Source organism: Conger conger, chromosome 3 (genome assembly GCF_963514075.1).
Source record: "Conger conger chromosome 3, fConCon1.1, whole genome shotgun sequence".
NCBI classification, from domain to species: domain Eukaryota; kingdom Metazoa; phylum Chordata; class Actinopteri; order Anguilliformes; family Congridae; genus Conger; species Conger conger.
Window position 1 is genome coordinate 39,185,247 of NC_083762.1, and position 24,165 is coordinate 39,209,411.

A 24,165-nucleotide genomic window follows, 5' to 3' on the forward strand; every position below is an offset into this window, starting at 1 on the left:
ACATGTAAAATGTCAGTATACAGCTACTGTATATGTTATCTAAAACATAGCATGTCAAGCATATTTGCCAGGTATTTTTGTCAGGTTTTTTACTACATTAACTGTAAATAAATAACTTCATATTAAAGCCATTAAACATCAATACACACTGCAAATATCATTAACCTCTTTAGGGGTCATTCTATCCCAAGTGTACCAGTCTTGCTTCTTGCACCTTATGCCTCAAATTTGGCTCTAAAATGACCAATGGGGGTTCCTTATGTCATGATACAAGTAAAAGGCCACTTAAACATAGTGTAAAGGATGTGCAACATGTAGATTTCCCTTTCCCTAGAAACCATCTGGTGCTCCTCTCATTGCGAACCCCCAAAAATGTGCTACAGACCGCACGAAGGCAGCCATTAAATGACATCACGTTGCAGTCGCTCTTATCAAGAATGACTCATTAGAAATGCAATGATTCTTTCACGCTTTGGTAGGTCACAACTTGGAAGTCACCGAGCTAGCAAGGAGCAAAGACGCCAGCAGATTTGGGATACAATGACCCTGCCATGACCTCAGTGAAGAAAGCGTGGCCTTTACTCGACAAGTAGGTACGAGACCTGTAAAAAAAAAGGCACAATATCTGACAGAAGAGAGAAAGCACAACTACGGAAGCACACAGCAAGCATACAGTGGGGGACTACAGGCACGGCAGGTGGAGACAGCACAGTGCTGGCCGGGTCAGCGAGCGCACGCCATCGGCGTCAAACTACGCTTTCCTTACATTGTCATCAGTAGTGGGCTTATCTACGGTCACCTCTGGCAGAAGGAGTCCGACAGGTGATGTGGGCACGGAGGCTCCGCCCACCAGGGACACCACCCCGTTGCAGTCGACGGCGCAGTGCATCTTGCCGTTGGCCGGCAGCAGAACGTGCGAGGACATGCTGATGTTGCTGCTGCGACGCTCCGACCGGCGCGGCACGAACAGGGAGCCCCGGCGGCTGTCGGCGTCCTCGAACGTGCTGTGCTCGTCGTCGGCGAAGTCGTTCTCCGAGCCCACGTCCCGCGCCCGGCCGCGGAAGCTGAAGAGGCTGGTGCGGCTGTTCCTCCGGGGGGAGAAGAGAGATCCCCGGACGCTGAGGAGCGACTGGAGACAGACACAACCCTCTCAACGCAGAGGAACCGGAACCTTCTACACTCCTCTCAAACATCGAATGTAAACCTCGCCTGAAGCGTGGTTCAAACTTCGTTAGGTACAGTATGATTCCAATTTGAATATTATCAGAGATAAGTGATGATGTACATGATGACATTACATTACATTATTGGCATTTGGCAGACGCTCTTATCCAGAGTGATGTACAGTTGATTAGAGTAATCAGGAGACAATCCTCCCCTGGAGCAATGCAGGGTTATGGGCCTTGCTCAAGGGCCCAATGGCTGTGCGGATCTTATTGTGGCTACACCGGGGATTGAACCACCAACCTTGCGGGTCCCAGTCATGTACCTTAACCACTACGCCACTACCACTAAGATTATTCCGAAAGATGACACTGACCACGATGATGGCAATGGCTTTGAAGATGATGACTAAGACGGTAATGGAGATGATGAAAGTTCTGATGATGATGATAAGAATGGAGAAGATGATGCTGATAACGATGAAGACAGAGAATAATAAAACAGACTAATGCAGCACAGAAAGATGATGATGAAGATCCTTTATGAGGCATTATTTTTTATTTTGAACTTTTTTCAATCTGCCCGTACATGTTTGAATTTCTAGATTGCAAAATTGAAAAGAGAACAGCAAAGTAGAATTATGAGGAATTAAAACGTCAGGCATTATTGTGTAGAGCAAAACAAATAGCAATGAGACTTTATTAGAATAGAATTAAAAACAGCAACCGGTTTTGTGTACACTGCAGAGGGTGTCAGGCCTTGAGGAAGACCATGTGTGGTCAAAACCGGTTGGAATTTTTCATTCTATTCCAATAAAGGGTCTTTAATATTTTTTTGCTTTGTGTGCCTGAAACTCTCATTTATTATTGATTCATTATTATTTTCATGTTAGCCTGCTGCAGTGTCATTCTTCAAGAGTACCGCCTGGAGTTCACCTAGTCCTGTTTTTTTAACGTGGCAACTCAGTCCTCTTATTATTGGTTGTTGGAGTGGAAAATACAGGTTTTTTGGGAGGAGGAATGAACTTGGCTCAATGAGATGAACCACATTGTTAATACGAGAATGTATTATCATTGCATAAAAATGACAGAAAATTATTCTCCTGTAGATTGGGAACATTAATCTTTAACAGGATAAATAATTAATTCTCCACACAACCATCCTCCTTTCTTCACAGTGGACTTATGTGAAACCATGGAAACCAGAATTAACATTTTTCCTCAGTATAAAAATATGGCACATTCAATAAAAGGTGATATATAATACTGTGCTAGCGAAAGCTTAAAGGGGAAAATATATTTTAAAGGATTTAGAAAGAAGACAACAGTTCAACAGTAATCAATATGCACTCAGTGAGCACTTCATATTTTCAGAGATGCTGTTGTAATGTGTGGTTATTTGCTTTACTGTGACCTTCCTCTCAGCTTTGACCAGTCTGACCCTTCTCCTCTGGCCTTTCTCATTAACCCGCAGAACTGCTGCTCACTGGATGTTTTTTGTTTTTCAAACCTAAAGATAGTTATGTGTGAAAATCCCAGGAGATCAGTGGTTTCTGAGATACGCAAACCAGCCCATCTGGGACCAACAATCATTCCACGGTCAAAATCACCAAGATTAACTGGAGCTCCTTACCTATATCTGCATGATTTTGCATTGCTCTGCTGCCACACGATTGGCTGATTAGATAATCACATGATTAAGTTGGTGTTCCTAATAAAGTGCTCAGAGAGTGTATTTGTGACATTCAGTTGTATGCATGAGACAGTGAAATTAGGAAAATAACAAAAAAACAAGTCATAACAATGATGAGTAGAAGGAAGGAAAGGCAAACAAGAAGGTTAATTTGCCATTTTCCCGATTCTCACAAAGGACACAGCCTTGCATGCATACCTGTGGAGTCACAGGCAAATACTCATCATCCAGGGAAACTCAAAGGGGGGTGGGACCCATGGATTAAAATAACATCTGACACTGCATTCTTTCGGACCCCATGTCGGGTAGGCTCTCTCACCTGATGCGGGGACGAGTATCTCTTCTCGTAGGACAGCCTGTTGCCGTCGATGGAGAAACGGAAGCCGGTCCTTTTGATGCTGTCCTCAGACTCCGACTTGCGGAACTTCTCGCCCTCTCCCCTCTCCTGCTCCTCCCTCTGCTTCCTCTTCTTCCGCCGGTTGCGTCTCTCTTTGGCGCTCTTGGAGCTGAGCTTGGAGCCCTCCGAGGACGTTTCCGTGACTCCCGCTCTCCCGCTGTACTCGCCCGTCTCCGCGATGGCGGCCGCCGCCGCCGCTGCCGCCGCGGCCTGCACAGCCAATCGAGACACAGGCATGGTTGTCACGGCAACGGCCAGATTTGGTTAGAGGAGAAAATAGCCGCAATAAAAGCGCACACTGCATTCGATTTGCGGGCCCGTGAACCAAGATACGCTTTAATTCGTTTCGCAGTCAAGACGGAGCATCTAATGTGGGCTGAAGTTTTCTCATAAACGTGTCAGATTCTGTGAATTTTTCATGTCAGACTTTCAGAAGTGTCTGTTGGAAAGGGCAATGGTGACTCGGCCGTTTCAGAGATGAAAGAGCCATAACGTTAATGATGTGACATGTCACACTAAAGTACAGAGTCACCAAACTAGATCACAGCCTTACTCCTCACCAGCAGGGTCCTGTTTTTAATGGAGGAGAAATCTCTGCCTATGAGTCATCTTAGCTGCGATGCCCAACTCTCCTTCTATGTCTTCTCAGTTAAAACTAGCAAGATAATTGTTTCATAGGCTTCATCATTTAACAGACTTTGTTCATTCTATATGTGATGCAATGGGGTAAAGGGCATATCATGTCGCAGATCTCTTCCTTTTTCATTTGATGTGACGTGACTAGAAGATCAGAGCTACAAATTGAGGTATCACAGATATGACTTGTTAAAGTATATGTGTTTTTGTGTTTTTTGTGACAGAAGTGTTTTTGTGAAATCAGCCTTTGAGCGGTTCTTACATTTTCTAACCTAGAAGTGACCTAGGTGTAAAAACTGGCCCATCAGCCACAGGTTTGGAGAGATTGGGGGCAGAGCCATGTTGGGGTGTCAGTGAGATGCATGATTTAGGTATGAGCTTTAGATGGGAGGTGTAACACTTGAAAGGCAGAATTCTATAATAATAATTACATTTTTTTTGGTGCAGACGGGGTAACATGAGCTAGGGATATGACATATAACGTGAAAGGATAACAAGATATTTCTGACCATTGGAAAGGTAGTATTACATTTCTGCATTTTCCGCTTAGCAGTACGCCAAACTAAGACTAGCCATGGCTTTGAATATTGAACTAGTAGTAGTTAACATTTGACCTAAACTTAAAACGGAAGGTGCTGGTGTCTGAAGTGAGTGTTGTCCAATGCATTGCATCGTCATATTAACTTATAGTTAATATTACTGTGACTGTGTGGTGGGAAAGCTGTTGCTAAGGAGAGACGACGAACCGCGCAGGCTAATAAAGCTCAGCCAAAAGTGTTCCTTGTAAAATTGTTCACCCACATACACACATTGTTTAATATAGATGGTATCAGTTTTGACTTAATGATAAGATTAACTAGATAAAGATTTAATAGAGATTTGCCTGCATAACAGAGTGCAAAACTGTAGTCGTTGTGCTTCAGGTGCTGTTCGGAATATTGTGAGCTGACACAGTCTTCTGAACAATTCACATGAATCCAAGTGTTTTTGTGTCTGGGATCGCCAATAAGCAACCATAACCATGGGTAGCACCATCTTGAAGGAATGTTTTGGTCGCTAGAGTGGGCGTGGCTTAGGAACAGTCAATTAACATATATAACATCAGTTTCGTCACCACTTCATTTGCAAAGTTAAAGCTGATGCACCCGCAAAGAAGAACGTGGAGGACTAGCAGGAAATGTGACCAGACACATTTTATATTTTAAAATTATTTTCATATTTTCTTATTGTGACGTGTAATGGATTTATAGCTGAATGATAGACGAGTATTTGAAGCTTCCAAATGTGTGCTTATCTCATTTTTGACCAAAATCGAATCTAACGCAGTTTTATAAGTATTCTGTAAAACTGAGAACTGTGCGATGTTACCACCTTGGCCATGCTGTGTCACATATAGTCCTGTAAATCAAGATTACCTCCAATTATAAAACGGATAGTTCCGGGCCTGGATGCTGATTGGTCAATACAGCGTTCCGGTCGTGCCACATGATATAGTAACAGATATGACACACTTATCCACCTTACTGTGTATAATATCGTTGAGCATCTTTAACAAGGCCACGGACCACGACTGTAGCTAAAGAACATTTGACAGGCAGCACTTTCAAACAGTGGAGCTTTTCTGCCGCTTGCTGTTGGAGCTACTCAGCAGTTTGACGGTGGATTACCTGTGCCTCCTCTTGCTGTCTCTTCAGCTGCTCCAGCATGGCTTGGAACTCCTGCTCCTTTTGCTGGGCCTCCTCCATGGTGGCTTGGTTCTGCTCGTCGTAGGCCATGGCCACCACGGCCAGGATCAGGTTAACCAGGTAGAAGGAGCCCAGGAAGATCACCAGCACAAAGAAGATCATGTATGGCTTTCCAGCAGCTCTCAGAGTCTGAAAGACAGATTTACGCATTTATGAGTGTGTCTGTGTGTCTGTGTGTCTGTATGTGTGTCGTGTGTGTGTATTGTTCCAAAATAGGAAATTACTAAACTAAAACTACTAGGTTCATAGTGAAATGATAGTAGTAATAATAATAATAATAATACTAATATTAATACCTATACTACTACTACTACTACTACTACTACTAATAATAATAATAATAATAATAATAATAATAATAATAATAATGATTTGTTATTGAATTTATCCAAAGCGACTTACAATTGATTTAACTAAGCAGGGGGCAATCCCCCCTGGAACAATGTGGGGTTAAAGGCCTTGAGCAAGGGCCCACAGCTATACAAATGTTATAGTGGTTACACTGGGTTTTGAACCATCAACCTTCTGGGTCCCAGTCAAGTCAAGTCAACATAGCCCCTAATAACATGTTGGACAGTAAAAGATGGCACCATGCATAACACACATTTTGAGATATGCTGAAATTGGTCAAAAATTGTTTATGGATTGTTTATTGCATTGTTCAATTAATTCAACCTCTTTGTTTGGTTGTTAACCATCCTGGCTTTTTAGCTCTGAGATGTAAGCATACAGTACTTTTTGAAGAACCATGCCATAATAACATCACTGTTAAAAAAACATGCCTGTATGTACTTTAATACTTACAATTCAATTCAGTTTTAGATAATTATTTTATTAAAAGAGTAATAAAAACGGCATGAATCTGTGCTCTCCGCTCGCATCGTCCATTGAACCTGTGTCATACCGAAAATCTGATCTGTAATGGCCTGTTTGATATTGGCTTTGATTAGAGTGGCGTGATGCTCTCTACCAGAAAGAACACAATCCACTTACTCTGAAGTTTGTTCAAATGCACTTTGCTTCACAAAACCCTGTTAAGCCATTGTTATTTGAGCATAATGCATCTGCCTCCCAATAGCAGTTTGTTTGAAGAGCTAATGGACAATAGAGGGGAGAATTGTGTAATGAGAAGCCAAAACATGGTACAATTCACATGTAAGAGATCGCCATGAATACAAACCCTTTTATGTTTCATGTTTGAAGAAGTGTGGAGAAAGCACCTAAGGGAGGACATCCCTGATAAAACTACCAAAGCCCAGTGAGTAAGCACAGCTCAGAATACAAAACAAAAACCCACATCGCCCACTGTCTCAAAGTCGTTCATCTGGAATGAATCGAAAACCTGTGCTTCGCAACACATGCAGCTGAATCATGAAATGTATTTATTTATATTTAGACACTATTTTCAGATTCATATATCAGACACAGACCTGTTGGTAGAGGTTCTCCCAGTAGTCCTGAGTCATCAGTCTGAAGAGAGATAGGAAGGCCCAGCCGAAAGTATCAAAGCTTGTGTATCCGTAGTCCGGGTTACGGCCTGCTTTGATGCAAAGGTATCCCTCTGGGCACTGCCTACAACATATCAGGACACAGACCAGCATTAGATTTCTCCTAGCATCATTCTGAATACATACACATACTTCACAACTTTCTCACACAACCAGATTCTACACAGGACTCTGTATTCTCACTCCCATTTAAATAAATCAGTTCACAACAGCTACCATGAAAAACATGATTCTAAACAGGATTCAAACTGGTCTCACATTCGGTTAATTTCATATTCAGGAGATTCTGCAACTGATTTTCAACTCACCCTGAACTACCATTAATATTCAAAATGTTTTGTTGTGAATATGCTGCCAGTATTTAAAATTGATAAACATTAAACATATGTTTCCACATACATATTTGATAATATTAAAAAACTAAACAACAGACTAAAAGAAAGTCTTACCCAGCATCACTACCATTTCCACATAGCAGAGCATCTCTCCGGTTTGGTAAGAAATAATAGTTTTCTATATCAGCAAAAAAGAAAAGCCAGGCACAACTGTTAATAAGATAGGACAATACTATTAAGAGAAAATATCCACCATTATTTTATTTTTTTTAAATGGTCAGATGTCAGTATAACACATCATTATTTGTTAGGTAACCAATCAAGGACCAGACCTTCCTCTCAGTAATAGACTGTAGGCAGGCTATAGAGGTGAGACATTGTGACTTCAGTAGGTGGGCAGGATTATTTCAGTATGTACTTGACAGACACTCCCCAGGAAAACTTTACATTATCACCAAGAGACAAATTCTCCTACATATTACAAATGTTTTTCACCAGAGGTGTATTTGCAGTCGTAAAGCAGTGCAGTACAGTTGTGTTTGTTTGTGTGTGCCAGTTTGTGTGTGATAGTGTGTGTGTGTTTGTGTATGTGTGTGTGGTCTTACACCCCCTCGTCATGACAGCTGAGCGCTCAGATGGCTGTGTTCTGGCTCATGGTCAGCTGTGTTATCACAGAACAGCCGTCTCTATAAGAATGCAGTCTGTCTGCGATTGGCTTTCCTCTATTTGACCAGTCCCAGCCTCTAACCAAACATATACAGTTTGACCCATTTGAGTGTCAAGACCCATCTCTCTCAACCAACCTCCACCTCCCAACTTCCATTCCCACTCATTCAAATAAATGATGAGACCTCACTCTCTGACCCAAAATAAACCCAATCTCTGTGTCCATTTCACCCATTCAGAAGGCTGACCAGTCTTCACTTGCAAAGAAAAATACCTGTCTCACTGGGTCTGGTCTTTCACATATACCATTCAGTTTTCCCCATAAAAAATGATGAGTTGGCCTCTCTTCTCTCTTCTCTCTCTCTCCCTCTCTTTCATAGAATGTGCTCAGTCTTTTGGCATCACTCGCTCTAATTGGTGACAAGGCTACACTTTCTCTCTCTATGCCTCTCTCTCTCTTTCTCTCTCTCTATGCCTCGCTCTCTCTTTCTCTCTCTCTCTTTCACAGAATGCGCTCAGTCTTTTGGCCCCGCTCGCTCTAAGTGGTGACTAGGCCACACTCTCTCTTTCTCCGGGTGCCCAGGGCCTGCCTGGCATCCATGTGTCATGGCTGTCCGTGTCCAATTTGCCCCGCACAAAAGCGGTGACTCAATGCCCCACTCTACTGCTAAACGCACCACTTGTATAGCAGACAGATGGGCCGCTCCGCGATTATCTGCCGCGCTCGCCGTTCCTCACCACGACTCTTGCCGCACACCCCTCTCAGCAATTTGTGTCATTTCGCGTTGGGTTCACGAGGAGGAGAGCCGTGACTCACAGACTCCGCGGCTACTAAGCATGGCCCTCTCTAACCCTCAAGCGACTGAGGCGAAGCAGGCACTCACCGGGGTTGTTGGTGTACTCGGTCCAGTTCAACGTTACGTTGAAATTGGTCATGTTTAGGTCCGTGCTGTTGAAATCTCCTTGGTCTGAGGTGGCATTTTCAATTGGCAGTCTTATGCATTTTTGTCTCAAATTACCCATAAAGAGTTGCAGCCCTATTAGTGCAAAGACACTTAGACAAAAGACGGTGAGGATCATTACGTCCGAAAGTTTCTTCACCGACTGGATCAGGGCACCCACAATGGTCTTCAGGCCTGAAAGAGACACCGGCATCCACATATTACTTCTAGAAGAGTCTAGAGTTGTATGGAAGACTGAGAAGGTGCAGTAAGGAACAGTCAAGAAATCTCAAAATGGCATGGAGATGTCTGCTGACAATTATCCCAAAGCCAATGTGTTTGATTCATGTACTTAAAGGAAATGCAGTAAAAACAAATTTGAAAAAGCTGACGCTCATTTAATTGTGAACACAGAGGTCTTCAGCTAGGAAGACCTCATCTTACTGGATAAAGGACATGATTTGTATGTGAATCACATTCTTTTTTCCACACAATTAACATGTGAGCCGTAATAAGCGAATCATCTTTTCTGATGTATACTCCAAACAGATACTCAAGTCCAATTGTTATAACACCTGTATGTGCTCCAGACAAGCTCAACAATGTCTCCTAGCTCTATTTAATAAACCTTTACTGGTTCAACTACAGTTAAGTCCCTGAGAATTTACTTCTTTGGACTGAAAAACAAGTAGTCTGACATTCCATACGGTGCTTTGTATTTAAGAATGTAATGCACACATCCGAACATCAGAATCAGTGCCGGGAAAGAGGTGAACTTCACAACATATTGTAGAAGTAAAAACATCCTCCCCACTGTTTCAAGCTTCCAAGTGAAAGTTATGAGTCGTATGAAAAATGACTGCCTGGTCCAAGGCATCTTTTTCATGCAGTCATGAATTTCACTTTGGAGCATTAGATTGTACGAGGGACATTTTTTTCCTTCTGAAATATATTGCATTGCCTTACAGTCCATCTACAATCGAGCCCACAATTGATGTATGGCGGGAAAGCATCTATTGAAAATACACTTTTACTGTGTGCTTTTTAACTCAATCTGAATAGCTGGTGCCATGTGTTATAAGAGCCCATCAATGCTTGGAGCAGAAAAGATTGTTTTAAATGAAATTAAAACATGCAGTGCCTGTGAGGGTGTATCATGTGACCGATCACATGATGCACCCCCACCGGACAAAACACCACAGCCTGTCTTCACTAGACGCAGGAGGTTTAATGAAGGCAGACCCCAGGCCGGGGGAAGCACACAACACAAACAAGCACACAAAACTCGGCAAAGGAACTAAAGGAAAAACTAGACCGCCACCACAAACGTGACCACGAAGGCTGGATTCTGCAATGTCTCATGCAAAACAAATCTACTCGGATCCCAAAAGCTGTTCTACGAAAAAGAACACCAGAAAATAAAAACCCAAATAAAAAAAAACCAAAAGCAAGGAATCGTCTCCATCTAAGTGGACCAGCTTCGGATTCCTGCTTTTTTTACTGGCCGCTTTGCAGTATGAGAGGCAAACGATCAGGCCTAAAGAAAAGGTATAAGGTGACGTGACCCTTAAACTCGGATGGAGTGACTGTCACTGACGTGGCCTTCGACCTTTAACCTGGCTCTCACCTGGGATGACAGATATAGTTTTCAAGGCTCGGAGAACCCTGAATGTTCTCAGTGCAGAGACATTGCCCAGGTCCACAAACTCTGTCACATATCTGTAATAGGGGAGGTCACACACAGACGCCATGACAAGACACCGAGGAGCCGTCGCAGGAAACATCACACAAGGGGCTGGCTAACACTTCACAGCAGGCATTCCTTACCTGGGATGACTGAAATAGTTTTCAAAGCTCTCAGCACCCTGAAAGTGCGCAGAGCTGATACATTGCCTAGGTTTACAAATTCTGTTACATACCTGCAGGATTAAATTCACAGTTACCACAGGGCTGAATACTCGGGGAACACACACACATGACCAGGGGTTCCTTGTCTGGTTAAACATGAGCTCTTACACAGTCGCGTGTGCCGCGACACAGGGCATGCAAGTGTCATGTTTAAGAATGTAAAGCCATGAGCCAAAGTTCGGCTTTGACTAACACCTACCGAAACTGGTATAGTATGTGCGCATAAAGAGCGTATTTCATCTAAGATTTAAGACATAACCTAATATAAATGTATATCCAGGTGGAAAAAACACAAAAGAAAAATGTATTTCAGCACCAGAGTTTTGAAATCATAAAAGCATGCTACATATCTTCTTGAAAGTATTCATTCATATCGGTCCCTCACTGTAAAGGGGCACTTACTCAAACACTGTCCTCAGAAAAAAAACAAATAGCCACATATATAGTTATTTAATCAGATGTACCAAGTTTGTATGCCAAATCGATGCCTCAGAATAAAACATAAAATACCACACACACAGTTTATACTTCAATAAAAACCTAGTGTTATCTTTCATGAACTGCACTAGTTCCCTCACAGTACTAAAATGGTGAGCCCCATTCACATTTACTTTTGAGGTAAACCCATTACAAAAGAATGGAACAAACTGTATATAGAGTAAAAAATATGGAATTTGAGTAAAGCTTTGCCTCATCTGACAACCTCCATTTCAAGAAACCAAACTTTATTTAAATGTTGTGCTCATATCCTGTCGTTTCCAGGGGATTCTGATGTCATTTCAGCCCTGTGACTCTCGTGAGAACTAAGAATCTACGTTTGGGCGATCCTCTATGTCAACATTTCCACCTGAGGTGAAAATCTCAGGATTTACTGACATGCAGGTGCATATCAGTGTTACACATACAAAAACCTCTCCATATAATCACCATTAAGGCAGAATATATATATAACAGAATATATCTTCAGACCTTTATCAGTTCATATCCTTCCAGTTATGTACAACAATATGTACTTCACCGTTCATTAGAATGAATATGGCCGATACAGTAAACCCAAGTGAAAGAAACTTATGCTGAAGCATACCTATGTATACTTTTATACTTGACAATATTTTAAGGATAATTGAGGTTTATATCATGTATGATTAGTATACAATTATTTCACATGGGAATGCCATTTTTTAGTAAGTGTGATGCAACAGCAGTGGTAAATGCCATTTATTATCGCCATCAATCATCATTAGTTGTGCTCTTGCCCATGATATGGAAATCCCACGACTAATTAATAACTTTTCATTGCATGCAACTAAATACTTGTCAATACTTACGCCATGACAATAACACAGAAATCCAGCCAGTTCCAGGGGTCTCTTAGGAAGGTAAACTTCCCTACACAGAAGCCCCTTGCAAGAATTTTTATAAGAGATTCGAAAGTGTATATTCCGGTGAATGTGTACCTGTTCGAAATAAGAGAAATATTGAACAGGTTACTTCAAAGTAAAATCAAATACTAAATTTAAGAGCCTGTACACACTACAGTCCAAAGACATGCAGGTTAGGAAGTACAGATGAAAATGAGCTCATTAGCTAACTCTGGTGCATTTACATTGATATGGAAACTGAAAATGTTGATTAATGTGCACTGTCCATGATAAATAAAATAAATAAATAAGCAGTAGCAATAATTTGTTTTACAGTCCAGATCCATAACCAGAGGCATCTCCAAATAGCCTGATGATACGGTACAACAAAAAAAGTTTGTTACTTACTCTACATTCTTGGCCCATTCTGGGGGGTTACTCAAGGTCATAAACGCACAGTTGGTCAAGATAGTGCACATGATTAACATGCTGAACAATGTGGAGAGAATGGTCAAGGAATTCAAGATACAGAATGTTCTTCATAACAAATAAAACATAACCAAAAGCTTAATCATAATCAAAAGCTTCTCATTGGCCTCCACTGGCTTCCTATTGCCGCACGCATCCGATTCAAGGCCCTAGTGTTGGCATTTCAGGCTGCTAAGGGGACTGCCCCACATTACATACAATCCCTGATCACTCCCTACTCCCCAGCTAGACCACTCCGGTCTGCCAGCTCTGGTCGCCTTACGGTTCCCTCTCTACGGGCACCTGGCGGCCGAGCTGCACGTTCACGCCTGTTTTCCGTTCTGGTTCCGCAGTGGTGGAATGACGTGCCTACCACTGTCAGGACAGCAGAATCCCTCCCCCTATTTCGACGCAGACTCAAAACACACCTCTTCAAACTCTACCTTAGTCCCCCCTCCTGATTTACCCCGCCCCCCCCTTCTGATACCCCTATCCCTGTCTAACCCCCCCCCCGCCCCCCAAAAAAAAAATTAAAAAAAAAATTTAAAAAAATAAATTGCACTTATGATGACGACTATATGTTTAGAACAGCAGTCCAGGTGTATTTTTCTAGTTCTGGATGTGATGCTTTGACTTGTGGTAGAACCTATGCACTTGTAAGTCGCTTTGGATTAAAAGCGTCTGCCAAATGACTAAAATGTAAATGTAATGAAAATTTCAGAAGGTTATCAGAAAACCCCAGTGCATCCAAGCTGCTATTAATTTATCTATTTCAAAAGTAACAGACTATTAAAGGGTACCAATGTCTGAGCAAATTGATATGTACCTGAGTAAGACAATGCTGATGAACTTCAATGCTCAAGGTACACACCAATAGAATGGAAAATAAACTTATAAACTTCTGACAAAGGTTACCCCAAATTTCCATCACTCCTGCTCATTTTTGGCAATATTTATAATGCATGCACATTTTCACAACAGCCCTGGGAAATATCTCTTATAAATGTGACAAAACACCAGCTCCAAACTCCCACTGAACACTTGTGCACTTGTGAACGCTTGATACACATACCATATTATTTACATTTTTCCTGTGAAGTGACCACGGTGACTCAGTACCTCGGTTTAATACTGTATCTCATCTAACAGTGTCTCCTGCTTTGTACCATCCCTTTAATGTACCAGATTATTATTATTATTATTATCCAGAGGGGTGACTGTCCTGCACAAGATTACTAGCATGACTTTAAACAAATGCAAAATAATATGAGAGCACAAATTTTAAACCATAAACAGATAACTGTATTAGCTATAACTACAATAACGGTTTAGAACAAAATGATCCTTAGAGTAATCTTACATACAACTGCATTTCTGGTATTAAAAAAGATAATAATAACAGCTGCAACTTGAGTTACCAGCAGTTTGCAAGATCCTTAATCACCTAAAAGGCATTATCACCTAAAAACATCTCTTTTCAGTTGTACCAGGTTTGCAACTGGCAGCTAACAGCATATGCCAGATGTCAACCAATAAACATTTCAACGATCAGCGAACACTTTTTCATTTGGGACCAAAAATAGCTTGATTATCAAAGATTTAGGAAAAGTTCATCCCAGTTTGCGAAGAGAATGATTTTGCTGCAAATATCTCTGAACTGTGGATTTGTATTTCAATTTGATGGTTTCATCCATGAAATGCGAAAGTATAATTATGTCCAACCCAACACTTTTCCTAAATTTTTATCTCAGAACAAACCTTTTAAAATAATACATTTTTCATTGTTACGGACAGGAAAAGGATATGAATGTACCAAAACTTTAATTGATATTCTCCTAAGAGGGTTGAAGGGACTTAAGATGTACAAGGCAGGAGTGGCGTTAAAGCGGAAGATTGCCTTCCCTCGGTTCAATACTATAAAGGTCTAAAAGAGAGAGACAGAGAAGAGAGAGAGATGGGGGGAGAAAAGTTTTTTGGAATAAAAACACACAAAACAACCACCCACAAGATGCTGTTCATGCACCCCCCTCAACATTTGAAGAAGCAGCCAGTGCGCTCGCTTTAACAACGTGGACACAGTATCTGTAAACAGAGATGTAGTTTGTATTCCAATTTGTTTCCCCGGTGTGAGGCCTTTCCTGTCACCATGGAAGAGAGAAAAGAGCTCGGGCTGATGGGAATGGGTCAACGTGAACGCCCATGACCCTTCTCAGAGACAGACAGATTTATGCTGCTGTTTCAATGCAGCTGTTTTCCGTGTGCACGGACTGAGCACTGAATAAAAGAGAAAGGCTACCCTGCTGAAGCTCAAGCTAGGTAATGAAACAGCTGGTTGCTGGTTGACCAGTTAGGCCAGCTCCATACTTAACATGGTTTGACCAGCTCAAGCTATGTTTTGAAACATTACATTACATTACATTATGGGCATTTGGCAGACGCCAAAGTCCAGAGTGACGTACAGTTGATTAGACTAAGCAGGAGACAATCCTCCCCTGGAGCAATGCAGGGTTAAGGGCCTTGCTCAAGGGACCAACGGCTGTGCGGATCTTATTGTGGCTACACTGGGGATCGAACCACTGACCTTGCTGGTCCCAGTCATATACCTTAACCACTACGCTACAGGCCACCCTAATACAGCTTAAACAGCTGGTAGCTGGTTGACCAGTTAGGCCAGCTCCATACTCAACATGGTTTGACCAGCTCAAGCTATGTTTTGAAACAGCTGGTAGCTGGTCATTTCAAGCTGGTCATAGCTGGATTTTACACCAGGGTACACATGCTCTAAGCATCAGTGATAAATGTCTGCCATGATGGTAATACTTGCATCCTGGCTCGACAAACAGCTGACCTTGCTTTACTGTTACTTTTGACTGAGGATGGCAGTGTTCTCCGGGGCCTACACCTATGGAAGTAAACAATGAACATGGAGCCAAACACCAAGCGCATCTATCAATGGGCCCAGCAAGTGGAGCGAGATCTCCAACTGCAGACAAAAACACAAGGGACCCCTGCTGAAAAAAAAACAGCTCAAGCTAGGTTTTGAAACAGCGGGTAGCTGGTCATGGCTTGATTTTACACCAGGTACAGACCATATGCTCATTTCCCATAACGTGATAAAGACCTTTCATAGCTATACTGAAAAAAAGATAAAAAGCGATATAGATGTCAGGACCTGCCAGTCTGAAACACATCATCAACAATAGAACGTGTTGTTTAAATTTCAATTTAAATGGAACGTCTCCTTCTGGCTTTGATCTGAATGCAGTCAGTGTTTTAAAAAAATGCTTTAACTGAGATAACATATTGAGCTAGCCTTCCATTTTGAATCATTTGTACAAACATGCAGAAGTAAATATTGATTCGGAATCCAGGTACTCTCATATCTATCTCTAATACAAACAGTCCAAGCATTAGGCTAATGTACTGCACCTGGTGACTGACAGCACTACTAACCAATAACAAAGGCCCTGGGCTATAAAGAAAAGGCACATTCCAACAAATGACAAAGGTCATTCCTGGCTTCACCATATCCAAAGCCAGCCTCTTCCTGAGGACCAGGCGGACTCACTTTCTGATTGCTGTAAAATGTGTCCAGATCCTCCAAGGGTGTGGAGACCATGCCTTTGGGAATGTCCCCGTATATAAAGGGCAGCGATTTCCCTGCCTCGAGGTCGCTGTTGGGCTTGGGTCCGTTCTCGTCATCGTCATCGCTGCGCCTCTCCCCCTTGGGCTTCTTGGCATTCTCTTCGGCGATCCGCTTCTCGATAGCGTCGAGAGACTCGCGACAAAACGGGCGGAAGCTGTCTGGTCCTGGCGGTACAAGCAGTTGTGCCATCTTTTCATCCTGCACCTTCAGAATGTACTGTTAGCCTCCTGCACAAGAAAAGGCTGAAACAGAAAAAAAGGGGCGAAATGAGACTTACAGTTCAGAGATGACGCGAGAAAAGGCTATTGAGACGCTGACTCTATTGACAAGTAGCAGTGGAAATCTACTGACATTTTGTAAAGCACATGATGAATACAATATTTTCAGGGGAAAGCCCACAGCCTATGCTGTAGATGTCGTACATACATTGGATGTATAGGTAGATATTACCGGAGTGTTCTAGATTGAACAGAAACATAAAGTTAAGCCACTTTTCTGATATAAGACACCTGCCGCTGAGAAACAGAAATCCTCCAGTATTATTTGCCCACAAACCAGTGACACAAAATGTCCGCACAAAAATCCCAAAAAGTTGCCGGAAAGGTGTATCCAACTGTATTCTAAATTTTAGTGTGCACTCAAATCAGCGATCCATAATCCAGTCCAATATTGATGTTTCTCAAAGTTGTGTCTCTAACATTACATTTATGAATTAATTTATGTATGCACAAGCTTATGTTCCACGGCCAGTGAAAACCCTTGGGCAAACTTTTCAAAAGGACATTTGAAAATGAATGCTCCTATTGAATTGCTAGATCAAGTTTACCAGCTTACTCTGGTGGGATAGCCAGTAATTCCAGCTAATGTCATTGATCTGAGCTGAATCTGTGATATCTTAGCTATAGGGGCTTAGGGAGCCTTTACTGACTGAACCACTTTGCGAGGCTCCGCTAGATGTTTCTACACATCAATTTCTGTAAAGTGCCCTGAGAGGCTTTCAATAAAAGAAACTGTGCGCCCCTACTTAATTTCCGTCGCACCATTAATCCCTTCCATAACAACAATCGTTTAGTGTTTCCATTATTGGCTTAATCGTCTTGGTCTTCAGCCATTCGTTTCACCATTTACAAATGTAGCATTTAGCACATCTATAATGCAAATGGAAATCAATAGCAATTCAATTTCTGGAAGAGGCTAGTGTGAACATTTTCATTGAGAAAGGGGAAAGTGTTTAGTTAGACACAATTAGCACACATGTCAGTGGTTGCCTTATATAAGCTTTTTTGTGTCCAAAAATAGCTTTCTCTGGGTCTTGTTTTGAGCAGGACTGCCATTTCAAGTGTATCCCTTCCTGAGTAAGCACACTGAGATCTCTGTTTTGCAAGTCATCGATCGCCTGTAAAATGACAGCAGCCTTTTAAGAACAATGAGATCCCCAAGCAGGGGCCGGTGAAGATAGACAGCATATAGACAGCACTCACATAACTAACTGAGCGGAGAGGCCGGAGTTTAATGAGGCGAAAGGAACCTGCCGTGCACTTTAATGCACATCACATAGCCCAGTAAAATAAGTGGATCAGAGCCGTAGCGTTTCACTAAACGTGGAATATAGTCATTCAGACTGATTCAAGGTCACCGATCCATGCATCTCCTCCCTTTCTTCTAGACTGATCTGATGTCAGAGATGAACAATGTCAGAGCTTAACAATGTGCGGTCCTCCCTTCAATTCAGACTGATCTGAGATCAGAGAAAGGTTTACGCAGTGTCATCTCAATAAATCTACTCTACTGTATGAAAAGTGGTGCGCATGAGTATTATCGTAAGTCTGACTGATCTGAGGTCAGTGATAAGGCTAAGCCTCTTTCTCCTTCCTTCCTTTCATACTGACCTGAAATCAGGGGTGGGTCTGCCCAGTGCATCCTCCCTTTCTCTCAGAATGATGAGGTCAGTGATAAATTAAGCACGTGTCTCCCCCGTTTCAGTGAGACTGATCAGAGAGCAGAGACTGGTTAGGCCTGTGCCTCCTTCCATCCATTCAGATTGATCTGAATGGAATCTAATCTAGAGATCAGTGATCGGTCAACCCTATATATTCTCCTTTCCTTTAAATCTCATATGAGGTCAGTGATAAGTTATGCATGTGTCTCATTTGCTGTTTCTCCAACAGCTCCCCAACCTCTGAACTTTCTCTACTTCCATTGAAATGCCCAGAATTCTCCAACAGAGAGGATCCAATACTTCAGCCCAGACAAATGAAGAAGGTACTGACACGATGCGGCACGATATTACCAGGGCCACGGCAAACAAGAATTACGAGGAGAATACCTCTCCAAATCTGCGTCCAGCCTCCCCTGCTCCATTTTCACCAAAGAGCAGAAAGGAGAAAGAACCACCACATACATTTCAGAGCTTCAAAATGGCCGACAAACTGAACAAATGTACCATGAACAATTGCATTGCTTGGACTGCACGTGATTAGATTACTGTACATATATCAGAAGCTATTATTTCACTGGAAACTGCAGTAATGTCATTCTAAAGGACAGCTGTATGTCTCTGTTCATCGTTTAACTGTGTGGCAAGGACTCTGAATTTTATTGAAAATGTCTTTTATAATCATAATTTTGTATTTCACACACAAAAATGTGCAAGAGAATCTGTGCATGCTACATCTAAATAGCTTCATTTTCCAAATCATGTTTTCATCATGTCAGATTGGATGAATTGATTTCAATGCACATCTCTCATTTCAAGTGAATTAGGCTCTTATGGAAATTGAATATATAAATATAAGTATAAATATACACTGAGCACTTTATTAGGTAGAGCTGTACACCAGCTTGTTAATGAAAATATTTAATCAGCCAATGAGGTGGCAGCAACTAGATGCATAAAAGCATGCAGACATGGTCAAGAGGTTCAGCTTTTTTTCAGACAAAATGTCTGAATGGGTAAGAAATGTGTTGGTTGTGCCAGACAGGGTGGTTAGAGTATCTCAGAAACTGCTGATCTCCTGGAATTGTGCCGCACAACAGTCTCTAGATTTTGCAGAGAATGTTGCAAAAAAACAAAAAAACATCCAGTAAGCAGCATTGTTATGGAGATAGGTCAGAGGAGAAGGACCAGACTGGTCAAGGAAGGTGACAGAAAGGTGACAGTAACGCAAATTACCACACAACAGTGGTATCTGTAAGCACACAACACATCAAACCTAATGGATAGGCTGCAGCAGCAGAAATCTAAAAAAGTCTAATAAATACCTAATAAAGTGCTCACAGAGTGCATGTTTATAATCAGCTTCATTCTTTCTGCAGCAGCTAACAAAGCCAACATTTTCCTGTAGAGAAACACCACCTGAAAACAGCGAAACAAGCAAATGGCTCTGTGCTTTAAAAGCCCCAAAAGGCAGTTCAGCCTCTATTCAATGTAACTGCAATGCATTCTTTCCTGAGCTTAGAGTGGGAGAATGAATCCTTTTTTACATTTCTTCTAAAACCTGTCTTGTTTTGAGACGGCAGATATCATCAAAGCATTCTGCACATACAGTCAACCAAAAAAGTAGATTGTGCTCAAATTTGTTACTCAAAAGTCGGGGACAATATGCATTGTATTTAGACTGAATAGAGGCCTCAGGTGCAACTGCAACAGTGAACATTCTCCTTTAAAGCACAAGGGTTAGTCACCTATTATGACTTCTTTTCACCTTGTGCAATCCATTCATATGAACAGTGGCATGCACAGCGCATTCTGGCCCTTCCTAAAGGCCCATCCGCATGCACTGTAAGAGCGTCAGAGGTGATCATTCCCACGCATGCACAAGGAGCTGCAAGTCATGAAGTAGACGTTGACGCATGAGATAGCTGGCCGCTGAATTCTGAATAATGGAACAGATTATTCAGAATGAGGTCCCTCCAAAAATCAGGGAGTAGTGATATTTCCATTTTGCTCGTCTGTGAGTTCATGCCTCGTACTTTCGTGTTATCTTTTTGGCTTCCGACATTTTGAAGCGTCGTCGCTATCAAGTGCACGCAAAACTCCTGAGTTTGAAACAATGTCAACAGTTGGCAGCATCTGAAGTGAAATGACTGACAAATCCAGACTGACAAAGGCCGGTCTCGGTGGTCAATTTAGTCTGATTTGTTAGGGAGAAACCCATATTTGTTTTGGTAAATGGATGAAATGACACGTTTATTAAGGTGCATACTTTTAGTTTGTAATATACCACATTTTTTGGTCAATCATTAAATCGATGCAGCGCATTCTGACATGGAGATGTATGAAATGCTTCATGGATGGGATAGGAAACCGTTTTTTAAGCTTTCATAAAAGCTTACTGTCGGTGCGAATGAGATCTGAGTGCAACCCCCAACTTAGGATGTAGTCAATGAAGCGCCAGGCTGGAATCATGCTGGGGCCCTGGTACCAACCTTTCTCTAAGCCCTAGGGTGGAGGCTTCTCCATTACCGCAACTTTTATTGCCTTCCATTTATAATAGAAAGCTTCTACCAGAGCATAGGGGTCAAAGTCCAGCTGGAAGACAAAAACACTGGCACAATCATTCAGTTCGCTCAGCAACAATTTATACAAGTATATATGAAATATATACAAGTATGGACTGAAATAAAACACTCGTATAGGGACATCGGCTAACGGTCATGCTGGCCTTGTCCGGTTAAGTTAAACATTGTGGCTGTGGGTAAGAATGTTAAGGTGTGATAAGCAGCCACAAAGGCTGGATGCAAATTTTGTTGGTCAGCAGCTGAGCACATTTACAGTTTAGCCTGAAAAAGATTTTCAGGCTAAATTCCTTTGAGAGTTGAGAACCGTGAAAACATTCAATAGATAAAATAGCCTTTCCCATTCACTTTTTTTTTGTTGTTTAGAATAGACACAAATAGTCGCTTGAAAAATAATTCCTTTCGGCACCTTTCCCTGCAAGTACCTATATGACACAGTAAGATATGCAGGAACACAGGAATAGGTGATTAATGCACTGCTAGTTTGTTAAAAATACACACAATGTCACATTTTTTAAAACATTTTAATAAGTATGATAGTGATAACTGTAGAATTAAGATGATGTTTGTGCATACACACACATTGGACCCAATTCAGACTGATGTGGTTAAAAGGCTTAAGCGTTCTTGGCTCAGTGAAAGTTATTTGTGTTTTCTAAGCAATTATGCACTGTAGAGTGTAAAAACTGTAAATTAAGCAGTACGCACACACCTGTGGGTTGACCAAAAAATTTAAACTACATATCTTCTGACTCCTGACTTATATCATGACAATTAAATGAAAGCGCTCCGTTTTATTGTAAAGATGAATGTAGCCTGAACTATGTTAACAAATAGTTGTTTATTTATGGAATTATAGCCCATATTGTGTTTCTATTCTTCTGCATTCCCCCAAGAAGATGTGTGTAACCAGGGATAAATTGGTAATTTAAATACTGAAGCTGCAAGCCACCTCAGAAAAAAACAAGCCACCATGCACTTAATATTTTAATGCACCCATGGGTAAAATATGGTAAGTAAATGTAACCTTACGTACAAAGATACAGTATAGTCAGTATTTTCATGTTTCAACTGCCGACATTTATTCGATTAACCAATTAAAAATCTATTTTTAGAACTCCCGCAATAGGCTGTACAATGAAGTGTGCTGCAATGGGCTGGACCACAGCCAAAACAATAAAAGTCAGTATAATTGATATTGATATTCAGTATATTGATTAGACATATTACTGCACAACAGGAGCATTATTTCAGGGAAAAAGTTGGATTTAATGAATTTATGATTGCACTAAAGACAGCATGTCTATAGCAGTGTATCCCTGGTAATATTTACAAATATTTACAAAAGATACAAACTACAAATATTTTGAAGGCCTGACAATTACACATTTGAATCTTTCTTTAGCTAACAAAGTGGTTAAACAGCTTTTGAATAGTCCTGAGATTCTAGAGAAGAATTAGCAAATACATTCCCATTGGTTTCTCAAGGGTTAATTTCTTAAGAGATATACTGTACAGCAAGCATGTCAACTGTTTCAAAATGAGCCATGACAGGGTAATTTGACCCCAATGGAGAGGCTTACCCACCCTGAAATAACTGACAAATCTGCTGTACATTAGCCCACTTATTCCATGGTTACTTGCCTCATAAATTCACTGCCACAAAATCATGTTTAAAGGGTAGGCACCAGATTCTAAACAACCCAATACACCAGCAAAATGGAAGTTGTCCTATCTTATGATTCACAATGTTAAAATAATTTATTGAAATAAAGGCAATTAATAAGCCCTAAAATGGGGGAGACCACAGCACATTTCTCAGCCAGAAATATTCCTTTGTACAAGATGTTCCATTGCCATTCCATTCTTTTGTTTTTATTTTTACTCTAAAGAGGCAAGATGCATCATGTAAATAATAAGCATTGGATATGCTGGAAGGTGAATTTCCCTCAGAGCTAAGCTAAGCTATTGCTGTCTAGCAGCCATTGATAGAGCTAACACAGTTAGCATGCAGCCCATAGATGTTGTTATATATCCTTAGAAATATAATTTCCCCAAAATAAATTATAGTATTCCTTTAAACTGGACTCTAGATGTTGGCTTTGGGAAGACAAAACCTGAGAAAATCAGAGTCATTGATCATTTCCTTTGATTCAGAATCAAATATTTAAATTCTGTCCATTTCTGTTATATTTTCAACCTAATGATGTAATAGCGGATCTTGGCTTGACTTTGGCCTATAATAATAATAATAATTGGTCTAATATCTTTAAGGGGTGTCATTATATGGTGCATACCCTTTAAAATGCATTATACATACTTGCACATTTCTATTTTCTGCCACAATCATTGATCCAATAAACAACAATGGCTTTTTGTCTCCTGGAAACCAAAAATAAGCGAGCTGAAATATGTGAAATAAGAAACACTTGTAATTATGCAACATTCCCTGAAGCAACACACAAAATATTTCACTTTGTGCATAACATGCATATGGAGGAAAGGCAGTTACAGTGTCTGAATGTACTCATCTTGGTTTAACATATTACACACCCTCAAACTTCTCACCATGTCTGCCTCTCACTCACCTTCATTTACACACTGGTTTTGCACCAAGTCTTAACCCCTAATGGGCGGATGCAATCTGCACTTTACTTCTCCCTTAACTGACGGATGCGACCTGCATGTTACATCTCCCTTAACAGCGGGATGCGAAGCCATGGTCATTTGACCATTTTTCAAGACACGTGACCGTCAAAATGCATTGTGATTCCTAGGCCTCTCTATGGGTTTTCTATAGGGTGCCTTAGCCCATAATGGGTTAATGCACTTAACCTGCACCTTGGCAGACTGAGGTTTAAGTCTGCACTCATATCTCAGGTCTGAATATGCACCGCAGTGCTTTGCATGCCCAATTAAACCCAGTCTCCACCCAACAGCCGAGACCAGACCAGACTAGAGAAATCTTGGAACATCCATATTTAAATCTGCGAGTGTGGACTAGGCAGCCCATGCCAAAGTGCTAAGTAAACAAATAAACAACTGTTTCCATGACGATCCAAGTTAACTGTAACATTAAATAGCTAATTGTTCTAAAACTCCGGGCTTAAGACTTGACATGCTCGGTTTTTGAAACACCAGACGCAGAGAGTTCACACCGATAAAACTTTCTTCTGAAGA

General features: G+C 41.3%; 1 protein-coding gene across 19 annotated transcripts in view; it reads right to left on the bottom strand.

Annotated features, from left to right (window-relative positions):
* Positions 1–16,656, bottom strand: part of scn1laa (sodium channel, voltage-gated, type I-like, alpha) — a 46,348-nt gene extending 29,692 nt beyond the window's left edge. For 5 of the 19 annotated variants that reach the window (XM_061236076.1, XM_061236073.1, XM_061236068.1 and 2 more), the window contains exons 1-11: positions 16,390–16,656; positions 14,627–14,745; positions 12,762–12,851; positions 12,321–12,449; positions 10,712–10,803; positions 9,028–9,279; positions 7,592–7,655; positions 7,065–7,206; positions 5,557–5,763; positions 3,176–3,463; positions 767–1,129 (exon numbers count right to left, since the gene is read on the bottom strand). In XM_061236076.1, the coding sequence (XP_061092060.1) occupies positions 767–1,129; positions 3,176–3,463; positions 5,557–5,763; positions 7,065–7,206; positions 7,592–7,655; positions 9,028–9,279; positions 10,712–10,803; positions 12,321–12,449; positions 12,762–12,851; positions 14,627–14,745; positions 16,390–16,656 (2,013 nt within the window). Of the gene's footprint in view, positions 1–766; positions 1,150–2,126; positions 2,135–3,175; positions 3,464–5,556; positions 5,764–7,064; positions 7,207–7,591; positions 7,656–9,027; positions 9,280–10,711; positions 10,804–10,911; positions 11,004–12,320; positions 12,450–12,761; positions 12,859–14,618; positions 14,746–16,389 lie in introns of all 19 variants that reach the window. The other 14 variants (XM_061236084.1, XM_061236074.1, XM_061236070.1 and 11 more) reach the window with 10 other exon arrangements.
* Positions 16,657–24,165: the final 7,509 nt, after the last annotated feature.